This window comes from Rhinolophus hipposideros (assembly GCF_964194185.1).
Source record: "Rhinolophus hipposideros genome assembly, chromosome: 15".
Classification (NCBI taxonomy): Eukaryota; Metazoa; Chordata; class Mammalia; order Chiroptera; family Rhinolophidae; genus Rhinolophus; species Rhinolophus hipposideros.
The window spans coordinates 27,797,385-27,812,120 of record NC_138061.1 but is presented as its reverse complement, the minus strand read 5'-3'; the positions used below and the strand labels follow the sequence as shown (position 1 = coordinate 27,812,120).

The following is a 14,736-nucleotide window of genomic DNA, read 5'->3' as shown; positions in this document are numbered from 1 at the left end:
ATCCTTTTACAAACTCAGTTTTCAAGTTACAAATAACCAGATGGAGAAGAAACTATTTGGGTATCCTAGACTAACTTGATACCTATCATTTCCACTGAGTGCCCGTGACAGTGACTGTGAAATGTAGCCATATGTACCAACCAAAAATATAAAATACACAGCCCCTCTTCAGCAGTAACGAGGAGCAAAACCTTCCAGATGTATTCACTTGGCTTCAGGGAACTCAGGCTGGAGGTTGGGACATGTTTGCAAATGATGCTCTCTAGAAAAAAAACGCATTAGAACTAATGTGCCTCAAAGGGACTGTGGGGTAAGTTGATAATGGTTGTTAGAGGTAAGTAAAAGACAATTTTGAGTTAGGCTCAGATTTACTTTTACTTTGAGCTCAAGTGTCCCACATGTGATTCCTTCTTGCCCAAAGATAGAAATCGATTTCAATTGAGTTTTTAATTTAATTTGGCTGTGTCCATATATGGTGCCACAGCTGCATTACATCAGGCATGAGCCTTCCCAGGGCTCTGACCCTACGGAGAGAATGCTTCCCCAGAGTGTTGACAATGCACTCAGAGCCAAAGGCCTTCCTGTCCTAGGTCTTCTATTAGCCTTAAAGAAGGAGGGGGAGGGCAAGGTTACTTTAGATGGAAGGAGCTGCTTTCTGTTTCATTGTAAACACTAGGAACCACATCGGCAGTTTGTATCCTCCTCAGCAGACTACTAATGAAATTTCATTTCTCTTATTAGAAGTTGAGGAAGTGAAAAACATGGGGCTGTTTGGAAGAATCTGATGCGTTCCTACTTTATACAGTTCCAGAAACCACCAATCTCCCCTCCACTGGGGACCCCCATGATGACGCTGTCAGAGAGAGGGCAGCCCTGGTTTCCTGTGCCCAGGGGAGAGGACAGCAGGGCAGCAGGTCTAGGCTGGCAGGAGGAAAGGTAGCCTATGGGAACCTCTGGAGACAGCCCCATGCCCACCCCGTGAGTCTCCTAGACCCCAACTCAGTCCTTATGAAGAAATGCTAGGCCTGCAGGGGTCTGAGAGCTTTCTTCAGCTGAAACCAAGCGAGGGCAGTCCCTCGTCCAAGCCATCCTGGCTTTGTGTCAGCCAGTGTATACTTACAGCTCTGGCAATGGCTATATAGACAAGAAGTCATTTTTGCACTCAGAAAATTTCAAAAGGTAATGCACGACCTAAAGCCTCTTGAAATTTGGATGGCCAATTTTACACTGAATATACAAAATAAAACTTCTACATCATCAGCTTACCAGGTTCCCTTTAAAATACCTCCGTAAAAAGAAAATTTCTGGATAGTGACAGGTTAGAAGAACACGCTATTCATAGGCGCTATTACAGGATATTCACCCTGATTACAAGGGTCCCTCTTATAAACTCCTTGAGGGCAACGTTTAACATGGTGACCTGAACACAGCAAGTGCTCAATAAAATTGTGGTAAATAAACGTGTTTGAAAGGAATTTTTATTTACTTCGCATGCTTTTTGAATCATCTCTTTTGAAGAGCTCTTTTAGACACCAGGAAGAATTAGTGAGTAACCCCTGTGCTAAGACACTGAGAATGGAAGAGGATGTGCTTCTACATTGGCCTTGAGTTAATCAGCACTGTTTCCTGATCTGGAGAGAGCCGACTGTATCCATTCTGGAGACAGCTGAGAAGGAAGCGCATTGGGGAAGGTCTCAGAAAGGGAAAAGCACGGCAAGTCATTTACTGGACAACTGACCTCCCAAGTCCCTGCATCTAATGAGGACTTCAGGAGGCCAGGCACATTGCAGCTCCTGGTTCTAACCAGCAGCCCTGCATGCACATGACCGTATAGGGAGGCAAGCCGTGGCAGGGGCAGAAAGGCTCATGGCCGCTCAGCACGCAAGGCGGACAATTAAGCAACCAACTCTAAGCCTAGGAAGGCGTCATCTCTGACTCAGTTTCATTTCAGGGGCCAGCGCAATTATGTCCTCAAGAGCAAGAACCAGAGGATCACTGGAGAAGGCAGGTGGGAACCAGGAAGGACATGGGGAATTCCCGGGCTCCTGGGGCGTTCTGGGATCCCCTCCGGGAGCAGGCAAGGATGGGGAAGTGGACCGCACGAGAGGACCACACGTTTCTGCAACGTAGCAGGCAGCACAGCTTCCTTTAAAAGAAAGAACTGCTTCGTTCCGTGGACGTGCCTCCTCTGTGCAAAAACATTCTTCACGGACAGCCTGAATTAACACAGGGTCTATTCCTTTCATCAAAATGGCAAAGTAGCCACATAGAGGAGAAGGAAGAAAGGTCAGAAAAACAACCTAGCGGGAAAGACTAAAGCAAAATTACCCCTACTCCACGTTGTACACCGTGGGGGATTTTCTTCTGTAGGGTAGAGCTGGGCAGTTTAAACGCCACTGTACTGCCATTCCAACTTCTAGCTGCCTGTTCCTGGGCCATGGGATAAGGATCTAGGCACAGCTACCCGATCTTAATCTGTAAGGATAGAGTTGCTGGAACTGACAGCCCCAACTACAGCAAATTAATGGAACAGACACAAGAGTGCCCTCTTCTCTTGAATATTACACTCCAAAGAGTTTTAAACAAACAGGCTCAGAACTTTCCCCCACTTCTTCAAGGCTATAAGGATTCCATGTTGCAGAACGTTTCCAAACACTTCAAACTTAGAAAACATCAGGCCTATACTCCCAATACCCTGGTACAGACCAGCCTCATCCCATGCCCCTGCTTCCCTCCACCCCAACTTCTCCGGAACTCTATTTCTTTCCGAACCTTTCCAGAGTTGGCCAACAGCAGGACTCTGAACCCAGTCCATTATCCAGCTGAGAAAGCTGGAAGTCACAAATAAATCAAAGCTAAAAGACTTAAGAACAGGTACCACTCCCCAGTTCCCACCCTGTCCTTGGGCACATGCCTACCTGGGGCTTGTCGGAAGGAAGATTGGGGTGCACACTTCTGTAGCCCTTGGCAGCGAGTGAAGAGGGCTGGGCGTTCCCATTGGCATCAGCATTGGAAGAAAGCCTCCACTCATCTGAGATGGGAGAAAAAAAAAAGAAACCCCTCACTCACAGGGAAAACTCCCTAGTTCCCCTCTAACTGAAGGGTCCCTGGTGGAAGGCAGAAAGAATGTAAGACAAATCATACCTGCTGAGGAATTCTCTGACTCCAGAACTATGTGTGGTTCAAAAAGGAAGAAAACGGGGAAAAGGGGGAAAACAGAAATGGTTACATTTGCAGGAAACAAGCATGCACTGCATAGAAACAGGAAAATCCAGCACCCCGTTGCCTAACACAAAATGCCCTCAGTCACGATGGCCTAATTACCATAGGAACCCACTCGAAACCATGATGTGCTCACAGGCGCTGACCTTTGAGAACACAAGGCTCACATTCACAGCAATGAAGAAACAATTGTGCCTTGACATTCTTATTTTACAGACTAAAAGGCAACAGAACTCTACTGTCCAGTCCCTACTCACTAAGTCTCATTCCCCTTCTTCAAGCCTGATGTGGGCTCAGAGTGACTTCTCCTCATTAGCAGGTTGGGCTAATTAACAGACCCAGGAGAGGGAGAAGTAGATACGTAAGCACTTTTTCCATGGTTGTTGGTGCTGGGCTAGGGGGAGAACATGATTTAAGCCCAGAGGTATCTGCTGTGGTCAGGACTTTTTTTTCTCTCCCCACATGCTTTTCTTCTTTCTGTTAAATGAACCACATAAATATTTTAAAATCTAATCATCCTTTCTGAGTTTTCATCACACTACAAGACACCCTTGTCTCCTCCCTTCAGCCAGCTATCGCCCAGCCATTGCCCAGTGCACCTGAGACACTAAACCTCCCCTAACCCGACCCATCTTGCAGCACAAGGCAGGAGACAGAGCACAGTGGTTAGTCAAGAGCTCAGATGGGAAGGCAGTTGGACCTCAATTCAAATCCTGGCACTACCACCTACAGGCTCGGTGACCCAGGGCAAGTTGTAAGCCTCAGTTTCCCCATCTGAAAAATGGGGCTAACAATATACCTGTTTCGTAAGGGTTGCTATAAGAATTAAATGATACAATGCATGAGAAATGCTTAGCACAGTGCCTAGCAGAGCTCAGTAAATGTCTGCTTTTATCATCTTCTCTATCCTCCATGTAGGCCCAGGGATCGGCAAACTTTTTCTATGAAGAGCCACACAGTAGTAAATATTTTAGACTTTGCGAGCCATATGGTCTTAGTCGCAACAATTCAACACTTCTGTTGCAGCACCACAGCAGATATCAGTGATATGTAAATGAATGAGCGTGGCTATGTCCTAATACACCTTTATTTACGGACACAAATTCGAATTTCATATAATTTTCACATGGCATATAACATTGTTCTGATTTTTCTTTCAACCATTTAAAAATATTAAAAACCCTGCTGAAGGATCCCAGGTGAAAGCCTAAAATAAACAAACAAACAGACAAACCATTCGTAGTTCATGGACTGTACAAAAATAAGCATGGGCCAGATCTGGCTATGGGTCATAGTTAGCCAACCCCTGTTCTAGCCAATCCCTTAACTTCCTCCTTCTCCCTGGGAGCCTACTCTTGTTCTACCCTATATACAAGTAAAGAGGGAATAATATTGTAGCTCTCAAAGCCCAAAGCTCCTTTTTAATGTGTGCCCCGCAAGGACTAGAGATGGGCTTTCCCGATATCAAGCTAAGATTTACAAACACTTACTGAACATCTTTCTGAGTGCCAGACACTATTGGTCACTTTTGCACCTATTTAGTATTTAATTTAGTGTACACAAGTCTGTGAGGTAGGTAATCACTCTGCTTCATGAAAAGGCCAACTGACTTGCCCAAAGTCACATCGCCAGGAAACAACAAAACAGTCAGCCCAAGTCTCCAGAATGAAGGACAGTGCTCTGTCCACCATCCACAGCCACCAACCCCACCGTTAGCCACAAATTAGAGCCTCCAGGGAGGTGGCAGGAACCAAAAGGTGTCAAGAGCAAAAGGCAAGACAGTTTAGCGACATCAGAATCATAGAGAGGACTTGTTAAAACACAGACTACTGGGCCCTACCCTCAGAGTTTCTGACTCAGTCCATGGGATGGGAGGTGAGGTCTTAAAAATCTGCATTTCTAATACCTTCCCAGGGGATGCTGAAGCTTATTTATGGTCTTCAGCCTACACTTTGAGAACCACTGATATAAGGAATACTTAAAAACATTCTTATTCTGGAAAACTAACTGTATTCATTTTTGCTTATTTTTCCCCCCTCTAAGACAGAGTTTTTATCACATGTTTCAGTTGTATATTCCTTTAGCAGGTTGCCTGTTACATTTCTGCCCCTCCCTTATGGACAATTCCTAAGTATTTGTCTTCTTTTTCCAACCACACAAATTGGGAAATTTACAGGACTTGAATTTTGCTCACAGTACTTCAATGCACTGACTTGTATGACCAAAGGCAAGCTGTTAATCACTCAAAGTTCACTTTTCTAACCTATAAAATATATTCCTTACTCTGTGTGCACCTCACAGGGTTGCTGAAGATTCAGAGATCAGGTTACATGAAGTATCCTCAACGTGACCATTTTTAACACTCTCTGATGCCTCTATCCAAACCAGAGATTTCCTTACACCTGACAGGCCCTCAAACACTCCTTCCTCCCCTGCACCTATCTTCCTTTCTAAATTATTTCTAGTCCACCGTTGTCAAATGATTCTATCAAACATATGACATTGACACAAATACTAAACATCAATAGGTTCTGCGTGAGGGTCCATACTATAAAGGATGTGGGCTTTGTATATGGATTTGGGGGCACCTTATTTTGTCCCCTCTTTGATTCTCAAGTGACACTGGCAAACATGTGTTGTGGAAAACTGAGATGAGTCTGTCCCTCCAAAGCTCTAGGTATCACAAAGGGACTACCATATTGGCATCAGACTGCCAACTCTGAGTCCCGATTATGCTGCTAACTGCACATCCTGAAGCAAATGACTTAGCCTCATTTGTGAAATGAGTTAATACTTACTTTTTCTGAGTCACGAGGACCAAATACTAAGCACATACTAACACATAGTATGTGCTTAGTAAACAAAGAATCCAAAACATATGGGAAAAAATTCCCCAGATATAGAAATAAATTCAAGTTGCTGACTTCTGCCATTTGATAAACAGCTTCAAAAACATAATACCCTTGGCGATCAACCCACTTTTGCTTCTCATTCCAAGTCGTTAAAACTGTTCCCCTTACCCTGTCCCCCTAAAGGTAGTTCCTAAGACCTCTCTAAGCCTTCCTCTCTTATTAGCTGTATTTCTGACATTTTGTTACCCTTTGTCTGTTACTTAGTCTTCTGAAGCTTGAAGGTTGGTAGCGGCCCGAGGCCATTATGTGCCTGAGTATAGCACGTGAAATTTTATATACATAATCATCAGTTAATAACTTTTGGTTGAGAAGACTATCAAAATGCTTCTTTCAATAAATGTTACCTCAGAGCTCCTGAGGGGGAAGAGGGCCTTGGAAAGTCAGACCTTAGGTTTCGCAGAACCCTGAAGAGACTGAGCCTTCCCATGAGAAGTACAATTTATTTTGCCTTATCTTTTCCTTCATCTGTTCTTTATTTACAATCTTTCCTGCCCTGTGGCCATAGCCTCCTGATATTTTCTTTTATCTCATTCTGTGCTAATTTCACTTTGGTCTGTTCTAAAGTTGTTTTGCTGACTAGTTCTTGGGGTCTTTGGATAACTTTCACTGAGTCAGATTTGATGTGTTCTGGTAGAGTAGCCAAGAGATGAGAGGTGTTAAAAGTGGGTTTAGGAGTGTTTACAACTCTCTGTGTTTATTTTTTATTTGTGTTGTGTGGTAAAGAATTTAACCTTACCCAAAAAGATGTCTGGCCCTTACCCTCTGGCTACTGGGAGTTAATCTCTAAGTCCTTGGAATGTCATCCTGATAGGAATGTCTGTGCCACACCAATAATGTGATTTAGGATGGGGGCTTTGAGCTCAACTTCCTAATGGACTGGACAGTGGTATCAGCCACATGGGCAGTGGATAATGCTTGTGGAATGGAGCCCCATTGAAAACTCTGGACACAATAGCTCAGGTGAACTTTCTGGTTGGAATATTCTGAGCATATTGTAACACCTCAATGCTAAGAACTACACGTCCTGACTCCACAGGAGAGAACAATGGAAATTCTGTGCTTTATTCTTCCCCAGACTCCAATGTGCTTCTTCTCTTGGCTGATTTTTAATTTGTATCCTCTCCCTGTAATAAACCATAACCATGAGTATAATAGCTTTCAATGAGTTCTTTGAGTCCTTCTAGCAAATCATTGAAGCTGAGAATGGTTTTGGGAATTCTCTAAACTTGGAGTTGATGTCAGAAGTGAGGGTGTTCTCTTGTGGAGAATTTCCCCTCCATCTTCTCAGTGGGCCTTAATTCTCACACATGTGCTCATAAAAAGAACTCGGAGTTAATGAGGGTAGAAAGTATCTTTAACTGCTTCAATATGTTAATTTTCTCATGATATCTTTTTGTTACTGCCATTTCTGGAGAGCAAACGTGAGAATCAAACTAGAGGAAATGAGTTGATTGTAAGCCCCAGAATCTTTACGTCCAAAGCTAACATGGTCGTCAAGAATCAGGAAGGAAGGACTGGAGCCAACTGGCACAGAATTAGCAAAATGTAAAGGTTGAAATGCATTTTGGCTTGTGAGTCAGAATACAGGGTTTGATGGTCTTCAGAATATACCAGACAAGAAGCTTGGTATCATGTCCACCACCAGTTCAGCTTCCTATCTCCTCTTAAGTAAAAACACCCTGACCTGGGGACATGAGTGGAATCACCCAGACCTGGCTGGGCAATAATATCAGGAAGTAGGGATAAGATAATGCCTCTCCCAGGGACAGGGAGTCAACACTAAGATGCCTATAGTTCTGTCCAGATGGTTCTGATCCAAAAACCACGGCCCAGATCCAGAGATTAGGAGGCTGGTCAGGAAGCCATGGTCAGGCATCCAGAGTCAAGCTACCACTTGAGGGCAGGAGTCTGGACACTGGGCTCCGTCTATCACGGCACCTCAGAGCTCATCGCCATCCTCCCAGTGTCTATTTGAATGTAGATGGCTCCCAAATCCACACCTGAACTCCAAATTCCCAAATGCCTGCTAGAAACTTCCTCCTGGAAGTCTTCCATGCCAAAAAAAACCCTCAACATGTTTTAAAAAAATGGAATTCAACATTCCTTCAACTCCCTTTACAAACCCACCATCTCCATGAGATGGCCAGACAGAGTCTACTTCTCCATGCTCCTTAAACACACCATGGGGAGCCCTGCAATTTCACTCTTCCAAATACACTTACCCTGGGACCCTGCTCTTCAGTCCTGCTGCAGTCACACTAGGCCAAGGCCCTCATGGCCTCCAACTGAAATTATTGCAAGTCCTGAAGGAACCTCTTTGATCTTCAGTAGCTAGAATGATTACCATTAAAGAGCACGGGCTGTATGCCTGGCTCTGTGCTACATCTTGATGTAAAAGAGCTCACTGAATCCCAGCAACTCTAGTAAGATCCTCCCCATTTTACATATGAGGAAACGGAAATTCTCTAAGCTTGAGTACTTTGCCCGCATCACCAAGATAGTAAGTGGCAGAACTGAGCCCCAACAGAGGACTGTATGACTCAAGAACTAAACCATTTCAACTCTGAGGGAGTTGAAGCAAGGACTGGAAATAGGGGATATCTCTGAAAAGAGGGAGTCAGGGAGTGCAGGGCAGTAGTGCGAGACTGGAGCTTCCAGTCGAGGCAAATGATCAGCCACTTGGGGACCCTATTATAGGGATGAAAGAAGCAAGGCAGAGAGGGGGCAGACAGAGCAGCTGGGGGGGGGCAGATGCTGGCCCTAGTGAAATGGGAGAGAGCTGGACATTATCTAACATTAGCTGTCTGTGAAGACTTTAGGAGCAGGGACTAAGCCCACTCACGTCCTCACACGTGGGCTCCCAGTCGAGGCTGTGCATGGATGCCTGCAAATATTGCCGAAAACTGTTTTCATGAGGCTGGGCAAGGCCCCGGTGCTCCCAGGCTCCAGGACAGGAGTGGAGACTGGTGTGGGCCAGTCATTCATCACCCAGAGGCCCATCGAGAGGGAGTAGGTAGGGATGAGAGTAGGACTGGAGAGCCGCAAGCACACAGCCCGAGTCAAGAGCCAAGGATGCTGGCCAATGAGCAGTAGGGTAAGAGGACAAGCTCCCCAGTCCTGAACGTCCATGTTCAGACTCACATGCTTTTAACCTCACCTCCAGTGTTAACTCAGCCTAGCCTGTTGTGGACTCTTAATCAGAGTGGGTTTTTTTTCCTCCTCTACTCAAACCCAGCTTGTTCCTTCCCATCCATAACATACAATCTTGAATTTGTCCCCAGTGAATGGGATTCAATTTGTGTCAGGTTAATTCCTAAACTTCCCAAGGTCATAGAGCATTTTGGAACTAGAAAGTCTTAGAAAACATCTTGCTGAAGTCCCTCGTTCGTCGTATGTGTTTCCAAGGTGTGATTTACCCATGGTCAGAAAGCTTGGCGGTGGACTCGGGGACCACACATGACTCTTCTGATGCAACAAACTGCCTTTTGTCCTCACCTAATACATCCATAATTGCTCCCCCTTTTCCTCCCTCACCCCACTTCTCATCACAATTCCCAGTGACTCACTTAATGCCTGGCACAGAAAGGATGCTAAATGAATGTCTGAATAAATGATTTATATTCCTCAATTTATCAGGATGAAAATAATATACTAAGATTAATTTACTGTAAGGTGTGAATGACTGATGTCTATCCCCTAATTCTTCAGAATAGTTGAACTTTAAAACATGAACATTTTCCACCCATGTTAGGTATTAGAAATTTATAAGATATAGAATTATTTGGGGACTAGAGAGCTTCCTAAAGTGCCTCAAATCACTGTAGCAAAAGCCTAGACAGTGGGATAGAGAAGCATTTGCATTGTTAGTGCCACTGTAACCACCAGGGGGAGCTCAAGACTCCCTCTCCTCCCATTCACCTCCAGAGGAAGGGCCAGGTTGGTTAATAATTTTATTGGCCTGTTGGGCTGGAGCATGGTTTTTCTCTTTAACCATCCCTTGGGATTCTGTTTCCCAAATGTCCTCCAAGTTGGAAGCTAGATCTTCCCAGTTAGGCCTGAAGAGGCTGGATTAGACTTGTCTTAGGAGGAAATTATTTCGGCTTCACTCCTTGGCCCCACCTTTCCTGGAGATGAGAGTGGCAAACCACAGTGGAGCAAGAGTCAGGTATGAGCTCAGGGATCTAGCAGCAAGCAGCTACTTTTGACTTGTAGTGCTGGAGGCCACTCATGCCTTCCCTGAGCCAAGGGAGAAAGAAGCCTTCCACAGGGACCAACATGACCAGAATGGCCACGCGCTCGAATCCCAGCCTGGCCTCGTCCTTGGACATCTGCCTTGGCACCTGTTATAGGAGGCTGGGACAGGATGAAAGTCAGTTCCCAGGATGCTGGACACTGACTATCTCCCTCCTATATAATTCCACAGTATCACAGCATACTGCTCCCCACTGTACCAAAGAGTTTTCATGCCCTACTTTCTTTCCATTTTGGTCCCAAGGAAGTAGTTGTCACGCAATTCCTTTTTTCCCTTTATTTCCTTCCTTCAAGAAAGAGCACTCCCATCCCCTAAAGCAGTACTTCCCAAATGTGGTCCTTGGAGCAGCATCAGCATGACTGGGGAACCTGTCAGAAACGCAAAACCTGGGACCCCACGCCAGGCCTACAAGTGGGAATCATACATTCCACAGCTCTGGCCTGGGGCCCAGGAACCTGTCTTTATACTTCTGGTGATTCTGATGCAGCTCAACTGTGAGAACCACTTACCATCCTACAGAGTGGAGAGTGGCTGCTCCACCCTATGCTAACTGTGCATGTGGAACCTCCAAGTCTGTTTCCTGACGCCCAGGACACTTGGGCTGTGAAGTACTCTCTCCAGAGAGGCCACAGTAATCATAACCATAACCACCTAATAGCTTATCCCACGCAACCAGCTGTGGTGCAAAACACTTTACAGATTTCACCCTGGCAATAATGCTATGAGGCAGGTGCAGTTATCAACCCCATTGTACATATGAGATCACTAGGGTTGAGAGTAAATACCTCATCCAAGATTGCACAGCCAACACGTGGTGGAGGACTTGAACACAGATCTATCAGGTTCCAAAGTCCCAGGTCTAAACCTCGACACCATGCTCTAGACACCCAGGCTTACCAAGGGCCAGGGTGGGGAGCTGGGCTTCAGACTGACTTCTTTCGTCTCCCTTCACTCCTAGCTTGCATTGGCCTCAGAACTGCTCTTCTAATCCTGCTTCATCAGCTGGCAGGTCACCACCCTGTCGTGAGCCCTGCCCCACCTCTCCTTTCCCGTGAGCCAGGTCAGTCAGCAGCCTGCATCTCTCAGTCTCCCCTGGCTTCTTCCCAGCCTCAGCCCTGCCTGGCCAGTCATAGCCAAGCTCTCAGAAGCGGGATGGGCTCAGAGACACCTCACTGCTAGCCCATCTCACCACTCCCTCCTCTTGCCCTTGAGCCATCTCTGTCCGCACCAATGCAATGCAGTCTGCAGAGCCACCAGCTCTGTAACAGGCTTTCTGCTCATCAGGTCAGTCAAAGCTAATAAAGTGGTGGTGGTTGCTGTGCCTTTGCCTCAAACAAGTGAGTACCTGCCAGTTCAGGGTATTGATTACCACCCATCACAGATGGGACAAGGAGCTGACTGTCCCAGGGGCCCCTGGGACAATCAGGAGGCAGCTGATGAATCCAAGGCCTCCCCGTATGGCTGTGAACACCTGCCCCAGTCACAGGGGTAGCACACCTGGTTTGCTTTCATGTTGCGGGGTTTCCTGAGGGCTCACAGGGCTACTGCTTGGGGTTTCCCTGTAGGAGGACGATGCCCGGAGAGTCACGGCTCCCTTCCCAGTGCAGACTTTTGAAGGATCCATATCTGAAAAGGAAAGATCCAAAAGAGAAGACTGAATCCAAGGCTCCTGAAGGATTAAACAACAGTCAGCGAGCAACTTGTTACAGCTGGGGAATAAGATGAACCTGGTTACAGACACACAAAGTCTTGTAGACAATGAAAATTAATTTGTGGATGGTGGAGAGGGATGAATCACATTTTTAGGGGTTTACCACACATCATGAGGTTAGGGAAAAATGGAGGCAATAGCAAGTTCTGAATGAACTGTACGAGTTATAGTATCAGCTGAAAACATTTCAAAATGAAAGTAGGTTTATTCTTTTTATTAAATGAAGTTTAGATTGGTGAGCAGACGTCTGACCAATTAGTAAGGCAGAGTTCAAGGTTTACGAAAGATATCTCAAGCTTCCAGACCATGTTTCTTATAAAAGATCAAGCTGGCAACATCAGGTATTAGGTGGTTGTTCTAAAGAGAATCACTGCTCCCTGCAGTTGTCCAATGGAAAAAGGAAAAGAAAATCTTCTATCAGCAAGTCAAGACCCCTGAAATGATGAGACAGGATATGCTGCCTGGGGAGAAAGATCATGGGTGAGAGAGCCTCACATTCCAAACTTAATGAAGAAAATTCACACCAAAGAAATGACTAGAAATGTCAAATTCTTCCACGAACAGTGTTCAGTGCATCCCCAGCTGAGCTGTCACTGGGTCCCGACCTCTCCAACAATCGACAATGGCCTAATAACAGACCCAGGTCGTTTTTCAGAATTCCACTGAGAAGGATTTCAAAATAGGCTTCAAAGGAGCTAAATGCTCATCCTCCAGGAAAATCAGTCATGGGAGGCAAGAAACCGATGGAGACCACACAGTTCTAGAAGGTCCCCATGCTAAATGTTTCTTTCTGTGCAGCTAAGCTGAATTAAATTGTATAGTTCATTTTTTTTAATTGTTCACAGCATAGCTGGGATCTATGACCTAAAATTCTCAAGCCTGGGATTTTGGGATAAAATTTAAGGTAGACATTGGGCAGGATGTGGGCTCAGATGTCCAATTCATCCCTATTCCTGTGCCAGGGTGGAAAGAAGCAAATCCTCTTCTCTCTCTTTCCTTCTTTCTACTCCAGCAGTCCCCTTTCTGACAATTCAGACGCAACAGTCATTAGTGTTATAGAAGAAAACAGGTCTGCCCCATCAGCATCTCTTCCACTAAAAGCAAAGCACAACAAAACAGTGTATGGCCAAGCACGCAGCAGCCTTGGAGAGCAGCTGACTTGTCTAACCCTACCAAGAGGATAAGTGACTGATGTCACAAAACTATTGGGAGAACTGATTCATGGCCTTTTCAAAAGGACAAAGGGCTATGTGACAAAGCCAGCCCCCCCATAGCTTCCGGGATGCACAGCCAGCTTTGCCCAACTCCTGAAAGCACCAGTGGGGTAAAGTACTACCTACGCCTCACTCATCCTGTTCTGTAGAGAAGGAAGCTAGCTACGAGCTGGAGCTGCCCTCTGAACTGTAGCCCTCCTTGGAGAGGATATGTACGAAGTGACTGCAGGTGCAGCTGTGGGTGGGGAGGGAGTGCTCTGGAAATGACCCAGTGAGCATCACAGAGGCACATGCCTTTGGCATTTAAGGTAGCTGCTTCAAGTTCAGCCCAATTCAGAGGTGCCCTGTGCAGCAACATTAGTTCTCCGGGAGACTGGCGTTCTAAATAAGGTATTGGGAGCTGGAAACCTCTAGAGAGAACCTAAGAAGTCCATGCACTCCAATCCCATGCCAGAGTAAATGTTTAGCCTCTGCACTGACCCTTCTTCTAAACAGGGGAGGGGTAAGGTATCTGTCAGTTAGTCTCCAGACACACACACAGACATACACACACTCAGAGTGACACACACACACACACACACACGAACCAAGAAAGGAAACCAACCAACTGAGGAAGTGAGAGGGAATGGCTCCTAAACATGCAAAGTTTAAGCCTCCAAGTCTTTGTTAGAAGGAAAGAAGAAAGGAAAACCATGCATGATCTGCTAACAATGAAAAAAAAGAAGCCAACCCAAGGAGAGATACCTGGAGGGAGTACTAGGCCTGAAGAGTTTTTCACTGTCTTCACAGGAATTATTTTAACAGCAGAAATAGAGCGTGCACGTAAAGGGTCGGCAGTTGCTGAAAACACAAAAGGGTAAATGGTGCATCCAGAAAGAACATTTGGGAAACACTTAGACAGTTGAGGAACTGGGAAGGGACAATAGGAGGAAGTCGCCCACATGAAAAGAACAATAGAAAGAGCAGTAGATGCCGTAATTTGAAATAACCTGCTTTCTCTCTTTAGAGGTCCCTGCCAAGACGGCAGAACTCTCCCTCCAACCGTCACCCAAATGCAGTTGGTCACTGTTTCTGTGCCTCCTGCTACAGCAGGAACATGCCAACATTTACACAGACACAGATGGCCTGGCAAATAGAGGAAGGGGAGAGCAATCAGGGTCCAAGGGGCCCCCTGGGAGAATATTGGGGTGTGTGTGCTGGGGGGGAGGGCTCCAAGGAACAGAGCTATGGCTCAGGCCTCAGGGGAGTGGAGGAAGGAAAGGAACAGGGTCATGAGTTGCCTGGTTCTTTCAGCCATCACAGTTGGTTCCCCAGAATCATAACTTCTGGGGTCCTGTGCCTGTTCTGACAATCAGAGCCCTTTTCCCCCAAGCAAATCAGAACCCCCATCTGCTGGGCAGCAGATGGTCTTGCTTAAACCCACTC

General features: G+C 45.9%; 1 protein-coding gene across 50 annotated transcripts in view; it reads right to left on the bottom strand.

Moving 5' to 3' along the window:
* Window positions 1–14,736, bottom strand: part of SORBS1 (sorbin and SH3 domain containing 1) — a 221,724-nt gene that overhangs the window by 97,142 nt on the left and 109,846 nt on the right. For 23 of the 50 annotated variants that reach the window (XM_081073897.1, XM_081073899.1, XM_081073901.1 and 20 more), the window contains exons 5-8: window positions 14,056–14,151; window positions 11,884–12,012; window positions 3,145–3,171; window positions 2,919–3,031 (exon numbers count right to left, since the gene is read on the bottom strand). In XM_081073897.1, the coding sequence (XP_080930023.1) occupies window positions 2,919–3,031; window positions 3,145–3,171; window positions 11,884–12,012; window positions 14,056–14,151 (365 nt within the window). The remainder of the gene's footprint in view (window positions 1–2,918; window positions 3,032–3,144; window positions 3,172–11,883; window positions 12,013–14,055; window positions 14,152–14,736) is intronic. The other 27 variants (XM_081073930.1, XM_081073915.1, XM_081073937.1 and 24 more) reach the window with 3 other exon arrangements.